This window comes from Geospiza fortis, unplaced genomic scaffold, assembly GCF_000277835.1.
Source record: "Geospiza fortis unplaced genomic scaffold, GeoFor_1.0 scaffold231, whole genome shotgun sequence".
NCBI classification, from domain to species: Eukaryota; Metazoa; Chordata; class Aves; order Passeriformes; family Thraupidae; genus Geospiza; species Geospiza fortis.
In genome coordinates this window covers 1,183,627-1,211,379 of record NW_005054351.1, presented here as the reverse complement: position 1 = coordinate 1,211,379, position 27,753 = coordinate 1,183,627, and the positions used below count along the sequence as shown (strand labels likewise).

At 39.1% G+C, this 27,753-nt stretch overlaps 1 protein-coding gene across 2 annotated transcripts in view; it reads right to left on the bottom strand.

Annotated features, from left to right (window-relative positions):
• LOC102035571 (ubiquitin-conjugating enzyme E2 E1) overlaps nucleotides 1-27,753 on the bottom strand; it is a 45,304-nt gene that overhangs the window by 16,219 nt on the left and 1,332 nt on the right. The window contains exons 2-3 of one of the 2 annotated variants that reach the window (XM_005423369.3): nucleotides 26,817-26,995; nucleotides 24,704-24,754 (exon numbers count right to left, since the gene is read on the bottom strand). In XM_005423369.3, coding sequence (XP_005423426.3) covers nucleotides 24,704-24,754; nucleotides 26,817-26,995 — 230 coding nt within the window. The remainder of the gene's footprint in view (nucleotides 1-24,703; nucleotides 24,755-26,816; nucleotides 26,996-27,753) is intronic. The other variant, XM_031058891.1, reaches the window with a different exon arrangement.

Below are 27,753 nucleotides of genomic sequence, written 5' to 3'. Positions count from 1 at the left end.
TCTGACCCATCTAACAATAAGCAATTTCTCATTTAAAATAACAAGAAATGTGACCGTAGAATCTGAGGTCTGCCAACATAACCTCATGTTATTTTAAAATCAGTTTCCTTCCTGCCATTTGTCTGTTGACTATCAACTACCAACATGGAGACAGAAATTATTACACATCATCAGACCTCATTTCCAAATTATTTATGTATTTATAGCACAGATATGCAATTTACAGTTGGTAAGCAAAACCAGGCAGTTTCACAAATGCACTATTTCTTCAGCTACACCATTTTTAGGGGGCGTCTTCACATTCCAACAGGTTTTTGGAAATTGGTGTAGAAATATAACTAGTGAACCTATTATTTCTGCAGCTTTAATGGCTGCATAAAGCAAGCACACCCTAAACTGGTTGCCTAGAATCAAATTGACAGACCTATAATTAAAGATAAATAAAAGACAATCAATATTACTGATAAATATGAAAGTTCTTGTTTCACTAATCTCAAATGTGGTATATTCCTGAAAAGAAAGCAAATCTACTTCCTCCTGGCACCTACTGGGATATAGCAGGTTCTTCATACATGGAAAGGAAACTACCCCCTCTGACAGCTAAATAGTTAAATAATATCCCCTTCCCCTCCATAAGCTCCAGAGGTGCTACACTGAGTGATAACAGGGGCTCTTTCCTAAATACTGTGCTTTTTCCATTAAGGAAAATAGAAATTTACTACAATTAACCTGCCATTCCAGAATCAAGCTGGGACCTACATCTGTGTTTCTGTCTATCATGCCCATCTCCTGTGCTGCTCTCACCAGTGTGAGAATATAGAAGGTGATCTTACTAAACAGATAAAACTCCCCAGTACATCATAAATATTTAGGAGCCCTGTAGTACATAAATTGTAAAAGTAATCAATTTGAACCCACATGATCTGGACACTTCTATCTCTTCACAAGTTGCTCGCCCTGTCAACGAAAAAAAAAATAGAGAATCCCACCTATTTCATAAGCCTACCTATCCAGCACCAAGATAACACAGTGGACTGTGTATTTTGGACTTTATAACCCATTTTCCCTATTGATTTCATTATAATTCTGTAGATCAAGAAACACATACCCTAAATAAATTAAATTGAAAGGGTAACAGCAGCTACAAACCAACTTGAAAAAAACAGCTCCAGAAAGTTAAAGATGCTATGTAACAATTGTCAAGATACCTCTGCTATGCTGAAAATTGAAAGCAAACAAGACTCTCGAGCTTCCTCACACTAATAAAGACAAGGTTCTTGAGGCTTCACCCAACTGCCTCCTTCAGCTAACTTTCTTACTTCCATGGGGAGGAAAAGGGCTACTTGAAAGAGAGGAGTCAATACCTTTCCAGACTAGAGATACGCTACCATCTCCCTTGCACTGAATGGAGGAATTCTGCCTAAAGTCTGTACTAGGAACAGATGAAGTAGTATTTTAAGATTACTAGTTTATATGCAACTTCTAAGTTTTCAAGAGAACATAACCTAAGTGGAAAAAACCTGCTCCTGTACCACATGCTCCTAAACTGTCCCATCATCTACCTACCTACCAACCAATTCACCCTAAAAAAAAAGATACAAATTAGAACAATCCATCAGCCAATCAACAAAGAGTCCCCTTCCCACCAGATGTATGATAAGTATAGTCAACATCACTTAACCAGAGAAACAGGTCGTCCCATTATCTTGGCTTCACATCTTTATATCGCTTCCCATCAGCACTCCAATACTGATACTGATAACATTATGTTGAGGAACAAAACACAGTATGTCTTGAAGGACATATCTTAAAGATACATGAAAGATAGAAAGAAAGAGTCTAATCTCGATGTCTTCCCCTTCTCCTTTGCCTACATTAAACCTCCTTTCCTTGCCACTCACTAAATAAATCAAGATCACTGCATTTGAATGAACCCATTTCACTGTGGATGCTAACAGCAAAACTACACAAACCAGCCAATAACAGCTCAAAACTTGGTTACTCTTCTCAAAACAACAACAAAATATTCTCAATTATGCTGTACTACCCAGAGAGAAAATTTTTCCTGATTTTCACAGTTCTAAACTATCAAAATTACCTGGCAGAAAAGTAAAGTAATTTGAAAACACTGTCTTTGAGTTTTGAAACTCTGGCATGCACAGACTAGAAACAGAAGTCTAAGATGAGTTTGCTTTAAGTAAAACAAGATTACCTACACTGTAAAACAGCACAGTTGCCAGCCAACTACATAGCAGCCACTAAAAATTGTTTATATACCACTGCAAGTTGTTCCCATTAATAACATGAGCCAGTCACAATTGCTAGCTGACATTTACTGTAGTAGATACAAATATTTCAAAGCTGGTTAGAGAGAAAAAACTTCAAAAAACCCCCAAAGACCTATCAAGAGATTTAATAAGAAAAATAGAACATTGATTTTTCTACAGCAGATTCACATGCATAAAGGATAGCTTAAACAGGTGCTTGCAGTGACTTTTAAAACTTTTGTTTATTTTTTTGTTTTCAAAGTATTAGGAACACTAAATTTAATCCTCCTTAGGAGCCACAAGAGGACTAAGCAGTGCTTTTAAATGATGTATCCAGTTTTGCGGCCAACTTGCATGCCTTAACTTGAAGAACACATATAGTTCTTCACAAATTATCTTTTTTTCTTCAGAACCCTATTTGGCAATCGATATTAAGCAACTTCCCTGTGCGTTGCAAAAAAATTCAGAGATGAATTTTGAACTTCCCAATACCTTTATTTCATGACCCTTTTATTTGGAAATGTTCAAATGTCCCAAACGTAAGGAAACATTAATGACAATGAAGCAATGAAGTGACAAGCAATAATAGTTTCAAGTTAGGGCATTATGTCACTTACACCTTTTATGAAAAACATGTTACATTCACACAAGCCAACACTTGGTGTCTTCTCCTCCCTGATTTCCACCAAAGAGAGATGATCTAGCAACAATTTAATAAGCTGAAAGACAACTCCCATGTGTGGCAGTTAAATTCTGCTGACAGAGAACAACAGCAGGCAGGGAACAGGGAATTGCTAGGGAGCACAAGAAATTCAGGCATCCTCCTCAACATCACTCCTAATCCCACATGGCTTAGGAATTTCCTTCTTGAGCTGATCATTGATATCCTTATTTTAAACTAAATTTAAACTTTTTGGTGCCATGAAGAAAAAAAAATCATGCTAAATTCATACTTATATTATCTGAAATCACTCATGCTAAATAATACTTCATGTATGTTGCCATGGAGGCTTTTCTAGTCATTAAAAAAGGAAGACATTTTCCTCACAAACTTCTGGTGCAATCCAAGAAATACACAAAAAAGGGTCTAAAATACACATTTCTTCATTGGATGGTGGTAACACTCGAATTGGTAGTAGCTCTAGCAAGGGGTTTTCTATTGTACAGGCAGAAGGAGGAGAGCACACCTCACAGAAACATGCAAGTGTCTTAGAGGCAGAGAACAGCGTACATTTTCTAACCTTTTAACCTCAGCATTGTTGCAAGTTATACTTTGAAGCAAGAGTGACAAGATTAGGCGTATGTTTTGAGAGCTAAGCCTTGCTTTTGTTATGCTATAACCATTTCCATAATGCCAAGGAAACTGCAGAACTGACACAGAGATAGATGAGCAGTTTGTACCTAATATTACACTATTAAGTTTCTGAACACTAACTGAACACGTTGCTTCTAATTAAGCACAAATATGAAAACAGCATAATAGCACACAGTGGTATGGCAAAACACCTGGAAGAGCTGCCAGCCTTAATACCCATGCTTGATGCAATTTTCCATATATAACAACATAAGAGAAATAAATCTCCCACTAGCTACAAATTGCAGGGTTTTCAGGTATGAAGGTAGGGAAAATCTCTCTAAGCACAAAGGAAAGTGATTTGTTTGCAGTCACCTCAGATTCATTCACTTTGATTTTTCGTATTAAAAGGCATTTCAAGTATTTCTTGTAGTGATATAAAGATGTTCAAACAGCAATACATTTACAATGTAAATATATTTACACGACGTTGGAAAATTTCTCATCCAGTCTACATAACCCCACATGAACTTTCAAGATAAAAATAAGAAGCAGGTATTTCTTCATTTAAGTTTCTATGTCAAGACCTCAGTTCAGAAAGGCCAATAAATAAAACTCTTAGAGTACACACAAGCAGCCTTCTTAACAAATTAGTGAGAATAGAGAATTTCCAAAGGCAGCTGACATTCCCATCATTAAAAGTGACTTATCCTATTTTTTTAAAAAATACATTGGGTTTTTAATCAAATGTAGCTACAGGTTATGATGAGCCAAGTTTTTTCCAATTAAGGTAAAATAACTGAAAATAACTCTCTTCTGCTGAGTTTGTAAGCATCAGAAGAGTAGAACACATCACTCACAAAAAAATCATCCCCATGACAGTATCATTAACAGATTAGCAAACTAACCAATATTAATATGATTTTTTAATTCAATCTACGTAAATATAGACGAAACTCATGCAACTTTCTAACCATGAGTTAATGATACTACAAACTTGAAATCTGATCAGGTAAAGTCAACCTTAAATACTGAAGTAAAACACCAAAGTGAATCCTTGTTTTTTGCTTTAAGACTCAATTCACTGAGAGACATAATAATTTGACAAAAATATAACAGAAAATACTTTTAGAAATCACTCTTAATAGTGTTTTTTTATATATACACACACATATATATATTTAGGTGTGTGTTTCATACAACACAAATCTTTTTATAACTTGACTTACAAAGATTTTTTTTTTCTAAATACATTTTTCCTCCTATAGAACAAGGTTAAAATAAAGTTCAGTTCACACATTAGTATACTGGAGATAGTATTACTCCAAAGATTTTGATAACAGGTCAAGTGCAAATTTTATCTACTAGCTTATCAAAAGAAATATAGATCCATCAGGCTGGATCTGATCTGAAGTCCACCTAGTTTAACACCTCGTATCTCACTGGCTTCCAGTGTCAAATGGGTCAGAGATGGGCATCAAAAGGTTTCTGCCAAGTTTTCTGTTTTCCTCTACCATAACAACACCCTCAGTGGTAACTGCTTGAGCCTCAACACCAGGCATCCATGTTTCCCTTCTGAAATCAGTATTATGAATCAGCTGCAGTAATTTTTCTTTCTATTAGTTTTTGCACAACAACCTTTTTCTTTTCTCTCTGATTTTGCATCCCAAAGAAGCTTGAGACTTTTTGAGGCTTCCTTAATTTCTGCTTTCAGTAATGTAATACAGTACAGAACCCCTATGACCCATTTTGTTCTGTAAAAGGTGAACAAATTAATTTTCACTATCTTTTCATCTCGTTCCATAGGACTTTGTTGTTGTCTTAGAAGAGGAAAAAACCTTAATCTCTATTTTCTCTCGAGGTTAAAAAAAATGAAGAAAAAGGCTCAGGCTCCCCAGGGAAGAAGTCACAGCATCAAGCCTGATAGGGTTCAAGAAGTGTTTGGACAATACTGTTGGGCACATGGTGTCATCCTTGAGGATGGAGCTTTGCAGGGCCAGGAGTTGGACTTGATGATCCTTGTGGGTCCCTTCCAACTCAGCATATTCTGTGATTCTGTAAATGCTATGTTTGTTGGTTTGGTTTTTCAGGGCTTTTTTTTAAGGAAGCAATCCTTGTGTCTTCACGTGAGAAGTTCCTCCAGTTCTTTTTTTAAAATAAATTCCATCTTTCCTCTCCAAAATCCTCTTACTCTTCCAATACATTCTTTTAGATAAAGTGGACAGCATTCCACAGAAGCTGATAGATGAGCCATTACTCTGTATGTATTTGAATTTAGCTTTTTTCTCATTCACACGATCCTTTTTTCAAAATGGGAAAACTTATCACCATAGGTGACAATGCCTCTAGTGAGCACCAGGCCAGGAAAGAGTAAGTTTCCTTCCCTACTTCAAAGTTTGTGGCAAACCACTCATTGTTAAAGGTCTATCCTGAAAGCATACATTTGTTAAGTCTCTTTCTAAAAGCAAGTAATTCTTTCTCAGTCTGGGCTAGCTGAAGTCAATGACAAAATTCCATCAAGTTCAACAGAACTAATTCATACGCAATGCAGGGCACAGAAATCTCTTTGGAATCCAGCACAACCCCCCCAACAAAATCAGCAGCAACTGCAAAAGCCAGAACATTGCAGAGCACTTGGATTGGGAGGTTGCTTCATCACACTTAGCCCAGTCAGTAATTATGGCATTCCTAATTCCCACTGTCAGCAAAGAACACTTTTGAAAGCATCCTTGTTGCACCTGCATCCCATGAAAATACAAAATACTGTATTTTTTATGGAAGAGTAAAGTCTAAAAGTTTGTTATCAATCAGTGCTTCTGCTGGGCATCTTCAAAACAAGAAACAAGCTTTGCTTCTGTCATTAAACTGACACTAGTTTATAGGTAATTACAGAAGAGCAGAACCTTACAGAGTCTTACAGAGAGCTGAACTCCTCTATGGGAGAAATTTTAATGTTCTTTTGTTTAAAACCACATGATTTATTCAAGTTACCTTTCCAACACTCCCAGTATGAGAATGTGGAGGCCAGGAATATTTTGACTAAAGCCTAGGTATTTCTAATTTTTGTTTCTATTAGTTTTTGCTCAACAATCTTTTTCTTTTCTCTCTGAATCTACAGATGTGGGTTTGTGTTGGGTTTTTCAGTTATGTGGTTTTGGGTTTGGGTTTTTTTGGAGGGGTTTGTTGGGGTTTTTTTGGTTTTTTTGATCTTTAGCATATCAAGATATTTCTCTTCCCTAGCCCCAACATGTAGAAACTGTGTAGTTTAAAGTCCTGCTGAGATTTGCAGGCACAAATGTCAACTATAATAGTCTAGCCTTTTAACATATTTCCTTCTTCACTCCTGATATTTTTACACTCTGTGGAATTAATTCTGTAACCTGAAGTGCCACTTATTAAAAAGGCAAGCCATGGTAAAGAGCTTGCTACCATCATCACTTCCTTTACAGAAATATAGTGATTTCACTCATTACAGCACACTCAAGTTTAATCAACACTCTGGCTTCTGCTCTGTGTAGGTATTAATCATTTCTAAGTCTTTGGATTCTACTGCTCACTTTGTAGGTCATTTCTGTAGGCATTCCCTTGCAACCTGATCAGACATGATGCATAAAATTAATTTCTGGGATGACCTGATATGGAAAGGGATGTGGAAAAGGAGCATGTAAAGGGATGACATCAGGAAGGGATGAGGATTTCTGGTCCCAAAGAGATACAAGGCAGGTGTGCACATGTGTATGTGGAAGGAGGGAAAAACACTCTTTGTGCAAGTCAGGATTGAACAAAGATTTCAATGTAATGCTCAGAATTAAAGCAGACTTTAGTCTATAGGCAAGTTTAATTGGAAAAAACAAACAACTCTCACCCAGCCCCAAAAACCCCTCCACCATGTCCTTCTGGTACAACATCTCAAGGCATCTTGCTTAAACCTAGGAGCATGAGCTTAATATTGCTCCCAAATCACCATAATAAATAATACTGACTTTGAACATTGATGATGGCCACATGCCTGCCCAAATCTATTTCAAATTCCGTTATGTTCTTGGCCTCAATAATTTCCTATGACAGTACATTCCAGAGACTAATTATATGTGTGAAATACACATATAATACCTTCTTTTTATTGCACTTCTATTTGCCATCTTTGATTTCAATAGAACATCTCTCTTGGTTCTTCTGTTATGAGAAAAAGAAAACAGATGTTTCTAATTTATTTTCTCTTACACTAGAATTCAGTGCAGCATGAAGTTAGCAGTTAAATGACTGAAGTATTTCATCCTGATTGTGTTCTTCCAGACAGAGTAAATGTCTGTTCTTCCAGAGTAAACTTACCTACCTACTAAGAGAATCAGAGAAATATGAGCAAGGAAGTAAAGAAATTCAAACCTATGAACTTTAGGCAAAAGGTTTATGACAGAAAATGAGAAATCAAATACCAAAAGCATTAAAAATGCTCCCCTACTCAATGCTGGTATGTCTGTATTTGGGGAAAAGCTAAACCAAATAAATCACCCCAACAAACCACAAACTAACCAAATGAAATAGAGTGTGTATGGCTGACATACATGCTAGTGAGGGAGAGGGACAATTAAAAAAGCAAAAGAACAGAACTTTTTATGTAACATCACCCAAACTTCTGGTATCACACATACTCAGCAAGCTATTTTAAATCTCATTGTAGAAGCAATTAGTCAACAGTTGCAGCTTCCTTTGTGAGCATAAGCAAGTTCTCAGGTGCCATCATCGTGGTCATGGATGAACAGCTTAACAACGGATTGATGCCACCATTTTGCAATGACATTTCTGGGCACTTGCAGGAAGGGTGTACATCTGTATTTATGTGTAACTACCATTATCTGGGTGTAAGCTGCATCAAACAAAAGCATGACTTCAACCAAAACACTTCATTAACTAGGGATGTCCATGTAGAGGCAATGAATTTGTAAAAGCTAGTGGAAGTAGATTTCAGAAGGAACACACCAGATTGCAGACTGATGACATTGGTGTTAAAATTTCAGTGGCAACCTTGCTTGATTTAGTTATTGCAGGATAGGAAAGGACAATTCAGAGAAATTACAGAGCTTTTATGTTACTTCAGCTATAGGACTGATCCTTAAATACAAAGGTTGCCTACCCTTAGATCCACTACCAGCCTGCACTGTGTCTTACTATAGCCAATTCCAACTTTCCTCTTTTATTTTAATGGAAACAACATGGCAGTTGAGGAAAAATACACACTTCAATGCTTCATTCTGCAGGATGATGGGACCCTTGTTCTTTACACTGGACTCATTAGCATATATTTGATACACGTGAAAAAGCCTCACCTATATTGCCCAGCTTTGAGGACTTGAAAACAAATTTCGGGAGCAGAGAAACTCTTGTTGATAATATATATCATTTGGATCAGATTTTTTTTAAAAGTGTATTTTCAACAGTGAAATAGATAATAAATAAATAAAGTGTTCTCTTACAGCTAGGAAGTTCATCGCTCTAAGTCAAAACACTTTAAAGACTGGAAGAAAGCCACTAGTCAGCTATGATTAGCCAAGGGCACAAGAGCACAATTAGTTCTTACTTGATGACAGGACCAGAGACAGAAAGGAAACCCATGTGGGTGATAGACAAAATGAGGTGTCCTGATTGAGTGTGACTACACTCAGACTGAATTTTCTAAAAATGTCGTACATCTTTTAACAAACTTGTGTGATAATGGTCCTGGTTATATCTAGCTCTGATCATACAGACACTATTTCATGTGTAAAATCGGAGTACACAAAACCTCTACAGCCCCAGAGGTGTACTCACTCCACTCAGCGATGTGATCACACATATTCCCATAGGGTATTCCATTACAGCGGATCTAGAATTGTATTATCATTTTTGCTACAAAATAATAACAAGAATATACATTATGGCAGCACTGATCAGGTCTCAGTCATGAAAAGAAGTTTGACTTTACCCTTTATACCACTGGTATTAACTGGCAAGTCTGTTATCCTTGGAGTCTGTTTTGCACACCCCTAAGAGACTTTCCTATGTGTGCTTCTTCTCCTGGGTGATGCAATGTTTGCAATTTTTATGAAAACACATACTCTGTCAACTTCTACAAGTCAAATTAAATGCTGAAGAAAATGAAACTTGATCTTACAGTGATTCTTTTCCACACAGCTACTTCTGCACATTTAGGAGGGAAAAAATAAAGAGGAGAAAAAAAAAAAAAACCAACTCTTTACTTTCTCAAAACTTCCACTGCACTGTGGTAAGCGAATGGAAAATATGTGTTTGCACACACATACATGCTTTAAATACACTGCTGACAAAAAGCAGATCTGATTCAACACTGTTCTAGGAGCTGTTGTCCCAGATAGCATCGAACAGTTTTAAAATGCGCAAATTACTATGAATTACCTCATAATTTGCAAAGTGAAATGGCAAGCAAAATAAAAATCAAGCTAAAATTTACTTCATCATTTCAAAGTTGAAGTCTGGTAGTGGTTCAGTCTTCTTGAACAATTCAACTACTGCAAAACACATATTGAGAGGCACCATTTAGAGTCTTCCTTACTGTAAGGGATTTACTTTTAACTGCTGGCAAAATCCAAGTACATGCTCCCCTCCAGAGCATCTTTTAATCTTCATAGTTTCTGTTCCTTTAATCCATGTAGAACAGACCCCCACCAAGTAGGTATGTCTCCCCAGGCCAGGCTACAGAGGGAAGGCAGCTCTGGTTCAGTACCGACTGAGTTCAGGTGTATTTCTGAAAAGACTAGAAAGCAAGATCTAAGCTGTCCAAGCTCCAATTAAAGCAGAAAAACAGCTTAAACTAAGAAAAAGTCTACCTATTAAAAACTTCTTAGCAGCTGTGACCAGCATGGATAAGAAATGGTAAGAGAGGTTGCCCAGTGGCTGTTGAGCTGGTTTCACACACTTTTTCCACTAGGGCAAAGAATGATTAAGAGACTCACCATCTCAGTGAGTACTCTTCTTTGTGGAAAGTCAGACCCTTAAATGTACCCACATCATAATTTTACTCCTATGAGACACGGTGTTCTACTACATACTTAAAGACATACAGAAAGAATCAAAGACATAGCATAATTTAAGCCCTTGTTTTCTTCAGTACTACTTCTAAAGAGAACCCTGAACACATAGGAGAAGTCACCTTTCATAGCCCTGTGAGTGTGCTAAGGATGCACATGGGCCTGACTGCCCACAGGCATGCAAGTACTAAAGAAGAGGAGTTAAACAGACCTCCCCTCATCCCTTCATCAATGTCTTAGTGCACATAAATTTATCTTCTTCCTTTGCCTGCTCTATGTCCACTAGGTCTACAGCTCCTGAAGTCTCCTAAAATCAGAGGAATTTAACAGCAAAAGCAATGTAAAGGAAAGAAAAAATCCCAAATCCTCCCACCAAAAAACACCCCAGCATTGTATGTGCTTCCCATCTTTTCTTATCCTAAGAAACAGAATAATAAATTAGTAAGGAAGCAATGTAAATCTGCGCATAGCATTACCTTTTTTTTTAAACAGTCTGTATGTTTGCTTTTCATTAGCTCTCTGTGGTGGCAAAACTATAAATGTAACAGTTAGAGACATAAAGAGAAAAAATAAAGTAGCCAATAGCAAAGATTTCAAATACACTTACACAACCACAGTTTGTTTTACAGCTGCTTTACATAACAATAAAAATGTAATATACCATGGACTTTTGGCAGCGTGTAGAGAGGCAGCATCAACTGGCGATAACGGAGTAAGCAGAAATGATCTCTTTGGAACAATTAAGTAATTTTAATAAGACCATTATGTCCAACAAGTAATGGGTCCAAAGAGACAGAAAGGTCAAAAGTGTGAGTTTCTCCGTACTGACCAGAGATCACATTTATAACCCTCTGGAAGAGAGGATACCTTCATAATCATATTATATAACCCTTTCTAGAAAACAACACTGTTTAGCACACTAAACAAAAATAGAGATCTTTCCTTCAGATGCCAAAGGCAAGAATGCTTTCTCCCATCCAGTTGTCTCAGCATAATTAATAAATAAATAAATAAGGGAAAAAAAATGCTTACCCTCTGTGCATAACCAGCTGAGAAAATCATTGCCTATATATAAAACAGTGAAGTGCTCACACAGTTCAGTAAACAGTCTGCCACTTTAAAGAAAAAAAATGAGCAAATAATACATATTGTACATTAAACTCTACAGAACAGTTTTAGTGACCTTGAACTCTAGTAATATAAGCAGGGACATGCAAACCCACTTATTTCTGGACACTGTTCATTCACTATCTCCAGCAAGGACTGAAATTTAACACTGGACCCAGTGTGTCATTAGGATTTGACACATTATCTTTCAGGAAAGCCAATCTAAGCAAACATTATATTTCCATTACTTTAACACCTAAAAAAATGAGATTCTCCCTCTGAAAATAAATAATTTGCTAAAACAGCAACTAAATGACTTTCCAGGTGTGACATTTAATGTGTACATGAGAGGAGGGTTATTAGTAAAAATACTGAGCAAGAACCTTTCATTTGCCTGGCATACAGTTGTCTGCTGTGTAAATGCTCACACAGGCTCATCTTCTGCACAGTCAAATGCCCTCATAACTCCAAAGTGAAGTTTAGATGTATCCTCTTGACTAGAAACCTTTCAAGCTAATAAAATACTTTTCCAATGACCAAGGAATAATACATAAAGAAAGATAACAAATTTCAATTTCTATGTTACCTTCCACTCAGGATTATCCCATTTGCTCATTTAAGTACTTTAAAAACACTTTCCTCTTTCCGTTTCATCAAGCTACTCTGATTCACGACTCAGATACTTTAGCAATTTAAAAAAAAACCAACCAAACTATATTCAGTAGTTTACCTGATCACTGCTATTTCATTTGCAAGTAAATTAATAAAACAGGAATGGTTATGTCTGCTTATTTTTTAATTCCTAATATACATTTTCTTTCTGTCAACAGGACAACCTTGCCTTTTAAGTTCTCTGTAGGCATGGGTGTCTGACTTGGACAGATACAATGTCTTAGTGCTGAAGGATCAGTGCAGCCGTCAGGAAAGAGAAGGCACCAGAACATGCTCAGCTCAGAAGGATAAGAAAGCAGGAGACACTAGCACTGTTCCTTACAAGGCTGAGATGGCTTGCAAAAAGAGGCCCAACTCCAGAGGCCAGAACAGGCATTCTAGCTCTTTCTTCCAGAACTTACACCATACTGGTGACTTGGAACACACTGGATTATGATGAAGGAAAGGAAAACCTAGAAGAGAAGCACAGAGATTGCTCTGTCTCTGCAAGAGACGCTAAGATTTACTGCTGGAAAGGGATCTGCAATATACTTTTCTTCTCTCTTGTTCCCTGATTTTAAGAGTTACATCTAATCCCACCCTATATTTTCATTCTTTCCTAGTATGTCATAGTTCAGCCATCAACTCCAGCTCCATCCTTTTTTTCCTCATTTATTCTGAATCACTGAAGACTGTTGCAAACAGAACAGATTTCAGTAGGTAAAAGATAGCTGTCCTTCCCAGATCCAAATCTAAATCAGCCTCCAACCTTACCTCTCTAAGTGAAACTGTGAATCACTAACAAATCTCACCCAGCTGTTCAGCCAGCCATGAATGAGGTCACAACACATCCTCACTTACCCACAGCCCTTCACTCTGCTGGTACCACTTACAGCTGGACCCTGCCACCTTGTTGTATCCCCACCACAAAGTGTCACCACACAAGCCTCTACTACCCAGTCCCTACTTTTCAGTCTTTCCTGACAAAATCCAGTACTAGTTAATAAACACATCCTAAATGGCTAGTTCTGTGCTACTCAGCATGCAGCGAAATGTGCCCCTGAACAATCCCAATGCTGAATGATTTGTTTGGACGTTACATTTCCTCATAAGTAAGACTCTTCTATGAAATACAAGGCAAAATCCTTGAAACGCAATGCAGAAAGTAGAGACTGCACAGTCTATGGGATTAGAAAATCTGCATTTTCTGTGGGAAAAACAATGTACAAGACATAGCTAATACATTACAGAACCTCATATGTAACATAGTATTTATAGTCATTAAGAGTACACACACTGAATATTAAGTACTTGAAACTAGAATGTCTCAACACATGTAATAGCTATGCATTTTAACTCGTATTTCCCTAACAAATAGTTATAGTCCTCCTAGATATTGAGGTGGAAGGTGAAGTAGGAGCACAAAGACACCAAAGAAAGAGATTAGCTGTTGGACAGCTTCATTATTTCTCTGCCACTATCCAGGAAGAAAAAAGCCCCCAACACTAATATATCTCAAAATACACTATCCTATTACAAAGTAGTAGTATCACAAAGTAACAGCTGTGATAACTTGGTGTGCATAAAACCAAGAAAATAATCAAATCACATATTCAAGATAATACAACAGCTGCTGAATAAAACAACTCACTTATTTACCTCTATCAGATAAGGGGTGAAAAAAGGCAACTTGCAACATAAGCATAACTTTTTTGGGGAAGAGAGGACAGGGTGACACCTACAAGCCCAAAGACTAAACCTACTTTATTAATAAAGAACATTTAAACATAGATGGAAATTTACATACCACTTTGCCAACACCAACAAAAATTAAGGAAGTGCTTTACTCTGAAAAGTTTACAATCTAAATTCAGCAACACAAATGCATGAAGGTTAATCCTTCACAAAGGCAAGGAGAAGTGGCTAAGTGACAGGAAACAAGAGCTTGCTTTAAATGGCAAAGCATAAAAAGAAGAGAGGCAAGAAGGGCAGAAGTTGAACATTTTCTGTGGCTAAAAGCCATGTCAATTGGAACAAGGAAATAGAAAAGAGTCTGAAGTTAGTGGAGTGGAATGAGGGACAATGGGGTTGGGGAAGGAGGTCATTTTGTGGGTATTCCACATAGAACATAAAAAAACCATTTGGGGTTATTTAACTCAGCACCTTACTCCTGGCAGTGGTAAAAGCCTACTCCTCAGAACAGGCGATGGTGGATACTCTCTGTAGTCCATTCCCTTTGTACTCCCTCAGATCCACAGCCACTGGATTAGGGGTGCTAAAGGGTACTTGCCTGACTTTTCTCTTTGTATCTGTTCCTAGACCTGTTGCTCATGAATTTGTTCAACCCACCTTTGATCATGCTGATACTATCTGCCTCCACAACCTCCTGCAGAAGAGTTTCCAGAGCCTCACTACCTACTGGGTAGAAGACCTTAAACTGTTCTAAAATGACCTTTTAACAGTTTCAGTGAGTATGTGTTTCCAGTATTATGGAATTTACTGAATAACAGCTTTTGCCAAACTTCTGTTTCAGTTACTACAAAAACAAGGTGTGCTCCTTTGGGAGATTCAGATTCACAGGGCCTCCAACAAAATTAATTTGCAACTTCCTATCTTAAATAATCTATTTGATTGGGATTGACTGAGTCATTTTTTCTCATTCCATTTTCTGCCCTCTTCCTCCATTTCTCCGCCTGCCTTTCACTCCCTCTGCTATCACTTCCCCAGTTTTTTTCCCCACTCCTCACACCTCACTGATGTGCTTCTAGGAGGACATGGCTAAAGAGTCACAAGTGACTTAAGCAGCAGTTCAAGGAGGTCTGCAAAGATACAGTGGGGCACCTGTTACATATATACTTCAAGGTATAGTATGTTGTTCCCATGATAAGATCATATAAGTGCATTCACTTTATTACTAGATTTATATTTTATTTCCCAAGTGGGGGTGCAAAACAATCAGGGCAGCAAAACTATTGTTGCAGCTTGTATGCTTTACTGTTTCAAAAATCTACTCATGCCCAAGAGGGTGGCCCACAGATAGTCCTCCCCATCCACCAAGAGGAAGATGCCCTGTCTTCTGTCCCTTACAGTGCAAGGAGCAGAAAGTGGAGCTAAACTGCAGGAGCAGAAAAAGCATCAGTCTTGTCTCTTCTTCCACCTTTGCTGCAACTATTCCAGCAAGCAGCGCAAAATCACCTCAGTCACCCCGATGGGCCACCTCTCTCTGCTGTCCCTTATAATCTCCACCAATGCTTTGTACAACCTTGCTGCCTTGAATGATTTTATGTCCTTTTCTGTTCCCCATCTGCAACTCATTCATCTCCCAGTCTTACCAATACCTGCAATCTGATTAACCTCGCAAGAGGAATGAGGGAATGGAAAAATTGGAAAGATGCTATTCAAAAGAAAACATTAAGATTTCACTAGAGATTTCAACTCTGGGGTGCAGCTGAAAGACAAGCAGCAGAGCAGCTGAAGGCCTGGCACTAGTTACATTCAAAACTTAGATCTCCTAGGTCACTCTTGTCGCTACTGTACATCTTTCTGCCTGATTTCCTAGGTTACAAGGGTGATGCTGAAATTCAATTTAAAGTAAGAAGGAAAGCATCACCACAACTTCAATGCAATGGAGAACTCAGTGAGATTCATGATATTTTGAGACTTAGCATAGCTATTTAAAGCCTTCAGTCTTTTCTCTCTCCCACAGTCACCCAAGTGTAAGGAGGCATAAATACTTTTACCATAACTCAAAGCACTACAAAATACAATGAGAATCTCAAATTAATAATTACCCCATCAAGAAGAAAGTTACACAATTCTCATTGATAAATAACTTAAAAGGAAGACAAGGAAGACACTAACTATAAAGGCTTGTATGCATCACCTAATTTACCTCCTTTAAAAAGATTACTAAGACATATAGAAAACACTGTGCAAATAGAGTATTACAGCAATCTGATTCATCAGAAACTCCTGATAAAATGACTTTCTGTGGTATATTACTGTATTGACCTAATTACTTTAAAATGGTATTATTAAAACTGTGTACATTTTAGCCATCTTTCAAAACCTTCTGCAGCAGCTAAACACTGTTTTAATGAAATAAATTGCACTTTCTCCAGCATTTATAGGCCACTTCTCAGAGCTGCTACACATGTTCAGAATATGAAATAACACACTGAAACTTTCTAGATGTTGTCCACTTGAGAACTGCAAATATATGAAATCCATAACAGTCATAACCTAAATTAGCACGTTAAAACGTCACTGAAGATATTCAAACTGCAACTGAAACCTTTGAGACAATTACCCTGGCAGTTTTCTTTGTAGAACAATCACTGTCTCAAATAAATCTGACCAAGTTCTTAGACTATATAAGAATTAGATTTTTTAAATCAATTCACCAATTGTGAAAAGACACTTTTGATTTCAGAATTAATTTTAATGTCTGAGGGCCTTTTCACTCCTGTGTGCGACTCCTGTATGATCCCAGGCATCAAAAGAAAACACAGCAAGACCCCTCTCCTGACTTCTCCCAGAAAAACACTGGGATTAGCATGCTGAACAAAATATTGCTCAGATACCCACAGCAGAAAAAGCATTAAATATTAGCAGTCCACCTGCTCCAGAAAGCTCCTCCCCATTTTGCTTTTACAATTCTCAGTACCAGATCAAAATTCTCTGTGTTTCCAGCAAGTCCAGCAGCTCCAGAGGGAGAGATGAGCAATCTTTTTAAACAGTCATTTACACTGATACAAAGTACAAAACATATCTACTAACTGCTTATCTGATTAGGTCCACACTCCCTTTTGACACTAAAAGTTGAAGTTCCTGAAGGAATTGAGACGTAAACTCTACACTGATTCACAGAAACACAGAAGCAAAGAAATCTAACAGAACTCTACATGATTAACCGCACAGCCTCTTTAATCCAATTACTTTGTATTTTCTCTTAAACAAATGAACTGCCAAAACTTGGCTTGGACCCAGTTCTCAAAACAGCTCAATTTCATCTTACCTGATCCATATTTTCAGATATGAAACTATGGAAGACACTTGAGAGAGTGAGGACATTCAAACACCACATCTGCCCTGAGCTACAGTCTGCATGCCCCATGCTCCTTTTCTCCCCCAGCTTCCTTCCCCCAGCGTCTAGGTTAATAAAGAGCACTGCAAATTGGATATTGAAGTTAAGCATCCAGCTCTACAACATCTCCTTGTAATGTCAATTAGCCCCTTACACACAGAAAATATGTATTAAATGCATGGTTGCAACCATTACACTTTCCCCAAATGCCTTGGAATTTTAATTGCCTGTTGCTGAAATTTGCAAATTGGCAAGAGAAACAAGAAAACCCCTCTGAATTCTTGAGCACACAGTGCTTATTTTGACAGTTGTAGTTTATTTATAGTACTTGACAATACATGTTCTCTCCTCGGTTTTGTAACATAATGAAGTGAGCATTCAGATCTCCACTACTAAGCCTCAGAGGGAAAAATAAGTATAAATTTATTTCATTCAAATAAATGTACAGATTGGCAAGATTTTACTTATAATGACTAAATTGCACCATTAATTTAACTTAGTTTGAAGCACTTTGTTTTGAGGAGAAAGCATAGCCCTTAACTTTGAGCATGGTGTGCGCCTGCACAGGTGTGCAGTAATCTCTTAACCCATTCACATGAAATGGTATCCTTTTTTTAGTACATTAAATGCTTCTGAAAAGGTGCTGCATGGAAGGCTGGTCTGTCATGTACAATTACAGAAGAGTGCAGGCAGAGGCTGCAGAAGTTTCACTACACACAAACTCACTGATAACCTTAATCCACCGATGTACTGGTGCAGGTGAACTCTGTTTCCATCCCCAACACAACCCCCTCCAGCAGGGGACCAAAGCGAACATCTGCCAGACACAATGACACCGGCTCTCAAAACCAACCTGTCCTTCAGAAACCACAAGGCTCTGCCAACCTGCTCTTGCTGAAATCTTCAAACACAAACCCATCCTCCTCGATCCCCTAGACAAGCCACTTATCCAAGGGTAATTTTGTCTTCATATAAAGAGGCAAGATAGATTCAAGCCCTAAAGTATAAACAGCACACATACATTGTTTCCCATTTAAATCTATGAAGTATCATACACATACAGTGTATGTTTCTTAAAACAAAACCAGACATATAAACTGCTGCTATACACATATCCAATATAAAAATCTAGACAAGCAGCACTGGAATACAACTGAAAAACCAAACAAGACTATGTAACCAAGAGGAAATACAAGAATTTGTCAGATAGAACATATATGCAGCATCATAAACACAGTTGCACAGTGCCCTCCAAGGGCAGCAAAACTGAAAGTCAAATAAAATTAAGTGGTATACAAGGGAGGGTGCACAGAAGGGATTTCAATCCTCTTTGTTCTTAGCCATGATACAATTTCACAGCCGCTCTCAAGATTCATCGTTTCCATGTTTGGCATGCAGGAGCACAGAATGCAGTTCATTTGGGAATTACCGAGCCAGGACGTGCAAAGCAAAAACTACCACAGCATCAGCCAGCTCCTGCCACAGTGTCCAAACAGCCTGGCCATCAAAACATTTCTGACAGTTAAAATAAAAACAGAAGTGGCTTCAGAAAAGTTAATTCCTGTAATATTAACTAATTGATCCTCAGTAAAGAAACTGCTCCTGTGCAGCCTTTGTCTGAGTACATCAGGCAGGGGACTTTGCCTGCAGGAGTTGCTACCGCCACATACTTAAATTCAGCCAGAGTAGAAATGTATTATTTTTATGGTTTGCAAGCTAGACCATACACAGCTGCAGAGGATCTCTAAATTAGTTAATACACCATTTCAAAAGGAAGAGTTATTGTTTATATGACAAAAGATATTTTTCAACTACACACAGCACTAATTATGTAGGTCCTTCCTATCCTACATCTGGAAACTTATCACAGAACACACATTTTCAACACAATACGAGGTGAAAAAAGAAAAAAAGGACTTCTAATACCACTTTTGTAAGCTGATAATTTCATTTTTCTTAAAGGCGGTAATATTTTTTTATTTCTACCAGGAAGCAAAAGCTGGCATTTGTATCATTCCTGACCTAATAATTTGACTGGGCACACTAAGGAAAAAAATCATAATGAAATTAAACTTAGAAAATGTAAAACTGGAAAGTTGATGCTATAGAATACAATACTGCTCAGGAAGGGCTATTTCACACATGAAAATAACAAAACCAACGCTGATGTTAGAGTTCAACTGTGACAATCCATCCTTGAATAATATGCTAGATTTAAAAGCAAAAGCACTTAAAGCATTATTGGAGTTGAAAGTATTGAAAAATACATTTGCAAAAAATTACAAGCACCAGAAAAAACAAATGTAAGCAAGACAAATGCCAGACCTGCATGGTATGTAGAGGAAATATATTAATTATAATACGAAGCTGTTGAGTCCAAAACTGCCTTGGAGCCACACATTTTATGCAGACTTCTCTCAAGCCAAGAAATCTTAATTCCACACTGCAAAGTTTTGAAAACTATTAGTATTCCATACGTTGTAACGGAGAGCATTTCTCCCCACCATCTTTACTGAGACACATATTTATTAAGTGCTGACAGTCAACTTTCACGAGACTCTCAAGGAGATCTGGTCCTTATTGTGCAAATTGACAAAAACTGGGCTGAAGGTGCCAAAAAACACAACTGTATTTTATTATTATTTAAATAATGAATTTGTGATAGCATTTTACTCTGAAGCAATGGAAAGCCCTGCAGGCAAATGCCTCCTTCAACAAAGGTTTGAAAATTATTTTTGTTTAAATAACAGCTGGTCTCGCCTATATGGACTTAAATGAGCCATGTGGAGACAAACTTGTTTCAGTTTAGCTAAGATAGATTAAAAAACATTAATTCCAGTTAATATCCATTTTGGTCCATCTACACAGATGGGAAAAATAACATTAAATTACCATGCTTACATACAGTCAATACCAGACACCCAATAAAGCACAAATTCAAAGCCCTGCTCATAATGCAACTGATGCACACAGTTCCAGCAGAACAGCTCAGCTGCAAGTTAGCTTGAAACAAAAGAGATTTACATTAATTTCTCCACTTTGCCAGAGATTTCCTGTATGACTTTAGACAAGTCACTTGTTTTTTGTGTGCTGTAACTCCCCACCCCTAAAAATGGGGAAAACCACTTGTTCCATAACCTCACATCAATAAGCAGATCTATCATGAGGAGATGCTTAGATACAGAGGTTGAATAAATCACATAAAGCGAATAAAGAGTACTTAAAGCTTGAATTAACTTCTCTTAAAGCTTTGGACACCTCATCACTGAGACAAAAGGAAAGCTTCTGCACAACACTGTAAGTATTACCAGCAAACAAAGGTCAGGACTGCTTACACAGCAAGATAGAACTGTATTTTGACAACTGCAGACCCAAAGCAAAGGCATGACACCTCCTCTGTCACTAGCATATATAAAAGACCAAAAGTAAGAAGTTTCTAGTTACCTTCTTTGAGCTCTAAAACTGGAGTTAAACTCTCTGATATAAAACGAAATAGGAGAAGAGATCACCTGATACAATCTCAAAAGATTTTAAACACTTAAGGTCCAAACAGTCATTCTCCAATTCGTCTTAACCACTAACCACCTTTTGAACTTGAAAGTCATATTTAGCTTTCATAACTCAGTATTAATATTGGGAGTCAAATCATCTTGCAGAAATTAAAGACCTTCAGAGCAGTGGCCTACTGAAAATAATGAAGAGGTCTAAAATCTATTCAGAAGTAGATGCCAAATATACATTACACTAGGACACTTATGAGGACACAGCACTGGTCCCAGCAGGAACCCATGAATTTGCGACATGTATTAAATATATATATTTTAGGAAATGTTTTTAAGTCCAAAAATCTATGTTTTGAATGCAGGCCAAACAGAGACTGTTTCCATGCATGTATTCTGCGCCTCTGCACAACTAACTGCACTAGCCTGTGAAAATCAAAATCACAGCCCGAGGAAGGAGACACAAGTGCACAGGGAGTATGAGAAATGAACCAGCCAATGGCACACAAGCCCAGGTAAACTTCTGGGGGACACAGGCAAGCTACGGAAAAACCAGAAGCAAGGAAAGTGCTGAGGAGAGAGGAAGTTCTGGAATAAGCTTCCCCTCATATTACCCACATATGTGTAAAAACCACACAGCTGCTCAATCACAGGGTGTTGAGTGTGTTTGGGGTTTGGGTTTTTTGGTTTTTGTTTTTTAAACAGATGATCTGTGGGCTACATACATGAAAATACAGACATTGAAAGCTACAAAAATAAAAATGAAAGATTTATTTTTAATCTATTTTGTTTGAAATGTCAAATGGTTGTCATTATTTGTAATTGCATCTTGCATGTCATATTTTATAAGAAGAGAAATACCTCATGTAAGATATGGTAAAACAGTTCTTACTAAAAATCATTCACAACCTGAACCTTTATCTTTCAATGTGCAGAGGTGCTCTGGGATGTGCTAAATATCTTGAACTCCCATTACTGCAATAAGACTGAAAGAATAACACTATTTTGCAGTGAGGCCAAAAATTAAAGCACAGCCAACCATGAACTTAAATCAAACACCAGACACAGAACAGAGGAAAATACAAACATGGTAGTGGGGGTGTAAGAACAGATGTCCAGAAAAAGAAAAAAGATTACGGTGTTTCCAACATAACACAGGATACAGTTTCGGACAAATATTTTCAAAGGTGAAAATGTTGAGGCTTTGGCAACCCCTAAAACTGACAGTACAACAGGTAGTACATGACATCATACAAAATGCTCTGAATATGTAAGTTCTAACATTAAACTTACAGGAAAGAGTGAGATGCCTAAAAGGAGAGGACTGGCCTCTCCTCCAGTGACACTGGAAAAAAGTCTGTAGAGGCACAAAGGCAGTAGAGATATGAGGGGCAGGAGGTCAGAGGAAAGGTTAGAATAAGCAAAGTCATAAAGGCAGGAAATTGAAACTAAGTTCCCAAACTATGTATTTAATACCTCCTTCACAGCATGCCAGTAATGTTCATATGAAAGGAAAAAATACAAAGGAAAGCAGCGACACTGTTAGCAGGCTTCCCAAGAACAAATTCTGGCAACCTTAAACATCATGCAGCAACCAGAGTCTCTCATTTGCTTAATCTCCTCATAGTCATAAATTGACTATTTCTATTTTTTTTCCCACAAGAGGTGAACTTTCCCCACAACTGCAATAGCTGAAACTCATCTCACTGTTGTGGCAATCGGCACCTGCTTGCCTTTTACAAACTAACCACTACAGGGGCAAACTCCCAGTGCTTGACTGCACAACTGGAGCCTTCTTAGCCATAAGCAGAGCAGCTCTTCATGGCTCTCAGCACCGTGTTTACAGAAGTAGGATGACTTCACCCCAAGATGAGCAATACCAAAACTCCTTTGGTCACACATACACACACAACAAACCCCTCCACTCACGTTTTCCTACCTATCAACATATTAAAAGGCAGTAACAACTACACCAGTTCCATGCATTACTTGCAGGAGTTGCCAGCCTTCACTGTCACTCATCTGAAAGTCAAAAGGAATGCAGAATACTTATAACTCCACTATGGATGAAGATTAATCATCACTATTTGTACTACAAACTAATTTCTGCCAGTAGAAATTTTTGTGAAGGCTGAAATAACACAAACTTACTATGTGGGCCTTGAAGCACGTTACCTTCAATGGTCTTATGTAATTAAAAAAGAAAAACCAAAACTATACTGTATTTTGATAAGTAGTCTGCTAGCTCATCTTTACCTGTGAATGAATCAAACTGAAACAAGGACAAATCAGGGTTCTGATATCATTTATGCAAACCTTCAGAAGAAACGCGCAATCTAACGTACTCATATACTATCAAAGCTTTTAGATAGACTTGTGAAGCTCAGTCTGAAGTCCCAGCACCTTGACCATCCAGAAAATTAGTGTTTCTGCCTAGTTTCAAACTAAAACCACCACACTCAGTTTTCTGAGATGTGCTTCTGTGTTTCTTTCCCATGAAAATCAGGTTAAAGTGGGAGGAGGAGGGAAAAGCATGTGGACTTTGTCCTGACACAGAGCTGGGATGCACATGGGACAGACATCTCCAGCCCAAGAACTGGAAATTCTGTAATATTCAGCTAAGTCATTACTGTCCCTAAAACAATATTGTCAAAACTAAAGATTTCAAAACTTATTGGTTATCATCCCAACAGCATAAAAACCTTAGTATCAGATTAGGCGTCACAGATCACATTCAATCTCTCCTTCAATTAGTTAATTATGATCCTAGGGACTGGTACTGAAAGGGTGGCTCTGGACCTGTCAGGCTAACTCTTGTGCTAATGCCTCCCTACAGACTAACAGTGGCAAAAAACTTCAATAAAAAGGTTCATGTATGTTTGTGGGTGGAAACTCTATACGAAAAAGACCAATTTAAACAGTTATTTATAAACATAATTTTCTCTGATTTCTGCCATTACCAACATCAAAAGACATCAAACCTCAGCTACAGCAAGAAGATGGGAACAAGAGTTATGTGTTGGCAGCTACAGCAAACACAGACCAGACCAAGAGCCTCTTTCCTCTTGGATGAGCAAGTATAACCAAAGATGTTACACTACTACTGCCTCCTCCCCAAATGCAAAGAAGTTCAGCAACACCAGGCAATGAAACAAATCAACCTGACAGAGGTTTTAAAAAAACAATAAAAGTTTCTAAAACACAACGAAAAACAAGCTGCTTTATAAAGGGCAACAGAATATCCCTGCTTTCTGTTTCATCAGCTAAGATGCATGGTCCGGTGGGGCACCCACTGAGTGACGAATTCGCACTTCACTTCCACTGTCAGCTGCTGCTCACAACAGAACTCTGAACTAAAAACCTCAGAGCATTCTCTGCTTCCTTGGCAGGACTCTTATTTATATAAGATTAGTGCAGTCAGGCATTAGATTTATAAACCAAACCAAAAACAAACAAGAAGAAAGTTTTCACACTCGTCTTTATAAACCAATTTATGAAACATACACACACAGAACAATATAACACATTGACATGCAATTGTTAAAAAAACAAAACAACCCCCAAAACCCACCAGAAAACTGGTGAAAATATATACAGGTATCCCCCCCTGGAAACTATTTAAAGCACCACAAAAGTACTCTGGATGGAGCCGTTCCTCTGCTCCATCCAGAGCCTCTGAGGGCAGTTACAACACACGGGCACACTTCATCCCCTCACCTTCCCCCACCCTCCTCATGTAAGGAATCGACACCAACCTGCAGTTGGGAGGTGGATCTAAGGTGATGTCAGCCAATTCCTTCTGAATCCTGTGGCAATAAAGCAAGAAGGAACAAAGGTAAGTCACTGAGTGGGACACCAGTTAACACATTCTCCTTGCAGACATACTGTCACTGTGAGCTTGCCACAGTACATAAGAGAGGCGCTCTCAGCTGTGGCCTCCCACCAGTGCAAACACCCTGTCCTGTTAAAGAGACAGGCAGAAACGCACACAGGCATCGTGCTCTGAACCCAGACAGGTGCATTGCTCTGCACTCCCACAAAGATGCCAATCACACAGTGGAAAAGACTGTCCTCTTTGGTCTGCCAACCAGCCTGTAAATGAGGGAAAACCTCTGCAAATGTGATGCACCAAGAGGAAACTGCAGCCTGAAAAGGAATTTTGTCTTATGGGATTGAGAGAAACAATCATTGCCGAATTGGCTCCCTCCTTTCTCCACAGCTTCTCATCACCATCCTGAGAAAAAAAATCCACAGCCCTGAGGGAGTCAATAACTGCGCTGTTCTCAAGGACACTTTAAGGAAGGTGAATATCTATTTCCGACGCTCCTGCACTTCCTACCACCTTCAACTCTCCCTTCTCTCCACCCTCAAGAGCCTCACAACACCCCCATGTCCCCTCCCTAGGACTCCAGACGCTCCCTCTCTCCCCTGTGCTCAGCCAACACCCTGTCCTCCCAGCCCAGACTATTCTGGGCTTACGCTGCTTCTGCCACAAAACGCCCAACCAGCTATCGTCCTCTTCCCTGGAGTCCCATTACTGTCACTCAGGCTTCCCTTCCAGATTTCCCCACCCAGCACTCAGCCTGCCTCCCTTCTCCTTTAAACTCAGCCAGCATCTCCTGCCACTTGTCACACACAAGAACCACAGCCTTTCCACAGGAGGCAGTTTAAAATCTTCTCCTTAGAACAGTGAAGGGCACAACACATAAACACTGCTTGCCACTATCTATGTCAGTTTGCCATGGAAACCTGCTGAGTGGAGATCTGGAATAACCAAACCACCTAAACTCTACAAAGCCAGAGAACTCAGTTGCTACGACAGGGCATTTGCATAAAACCCCAGTCACTTTAGACACCTACTGATACAACCTCTCTGCTGCTTGGCAAAGCTGTTCAGTCAGACAGTTTATTATTCTTACTGAAGTACTGCAAGTTTGCTTGAAAACCTCCATTTGTCAGCTTAGCTGTCTGAAGCAGGATGGTGCTGAACTGAGGTGACATACAGAAAAAATAAGAAAGGGTAATTTTTAAAAAAAAAATTAGTAGCTCCAAGAGTCTGTCCAAGTGAAGAAAGCTGACTGACATAGCTGTTCTGGAATTCCTATTCTATGCAGGTGTCTCTCCCTACACATTATTCTGGAATAAAAATTACTTTATTCTCAAAAAATAGCCCAAACCCACTCTGGGCTGTGAGCAAAGATTATTTTAGAGCAGAATGTCCACAAGTGGGCCTGCTGTGGATTATTTATTCCAGTTAGCATCCAACCATACACAGAAAATTCAATATAAGTGATGAGCAGACAAAAATAACAGTAATGTGTTTGTTGGTAAAGATCTGGGGCTATATTACGCCCCTTGCACTGCAGTGCACTCCTCCAAAGCAAGCAAACTCAAAACTTCACGAACATTAATTGATCTCCAAATCAGTTCCGGAAAGAAAAAAAGACACTCTGGACTCCAACCCACAAGAGAGCGAAACAGATGTTGAAATGCAATGCCTTACTTGGGACCATATAGCTTCCAGTAGCAGAGAAAAAAAAAGGTCTAAATGTCAATCCTACACCATTCTCATAACAAATGCTAGTAAGGAAAAAGGAAAAGACAGCAGAAATAATTGAGGGTCAGAATAGCAGCCCAGAAGAAGAAAAGCCAGGAATAAGCAGGAAGAGGGACCAGAAAGCAGTGAAGTTGGGCAGACACTCATTGCAGAGAGACATTGAAAAAAGTGAGACAATAGCAGCTTCACGCAGAAAGGTTGAGCACAAGGGCTAGAGATGAGGAATGGGAGCAGCAGGGGAATAGCGCAAAATAAAATGAGGAAGAACGGAAGATGCAACAAATCAGTGAGAAAACTGACTGCAGCCTCACCTCTTGGCACTGGTAGATAGCAGTTTAGAGTTTTTACTCATGCTGACTTTGCTTTCCTTCTTCTTAGGCGTGCTTGTCTCTTTCTCTGTCTGTTGGTTGGAGGATGAAGATGAGGAGGAGCTGGTGCTGGCCCTCGAATCGTCATCCGACATAGCGACCCCCCCACCACACACCCCAACCTGGAGGCCTCCTCCCATGGGGCGTGGGGAACAAACAGTGAACACAAACACACACAGAGAAAGGCTGCTGACAATCTCGATCTGTGTTTGGGTCATGCTCCTTTTAAAGGATCCTCGTGTCTCCCTCTCCTCTCTAGGCCCTACAGCCATAGCAGGAGGAGGAATAGCTTCCCATGCACTAGTAACACCGAGGAGCAGGGGGAAAGGGACTTTAAAAGCTTCCTCTCAGAAGCAAGTGCAGAATGAGAGGAGACTGGAACGAGGACAACCGCGAGGATCAGGGAAGCTCAAAGCAATTCTTTCTAATCTCCCCCAAACTGCACACACAAGAGGAGCCATCACCACCCACCACTATCAAGCCTAGGGGTCTAGGAGATAAAAATGGAACAGCTTCGGTCCCTTGGGTTCCCGGGAGGCACGTGGGGGAGGCAGGAAGGGATGAGGCCAGGGGGGTGCCCGTCGCCAGTTCTAAAATGGAAGTGGGGCATCACTGGCAACACAGGGAAGACCCTGGCAAATGTATGACCTGTGGTGGGGAAACTCCTGCCTGCTGGATAACCCCTGTCTGTGGGATCGGGCGCTGGAAGCCGTAAGGGGAGGCGGACAGGAAGGGAGCAAACCAAGGGGAAGGGCTGAGCAGGGAGTGGGGTGCACTGGTGGCACCCACCGAGGCCCACTGCACCGAGGGGCATGTGCCAGAGGAGGGGGAAGGGAGCAGAGGGTCTGAGCCGGGGGGGACGTGGGGGGAAGGAGGGCCA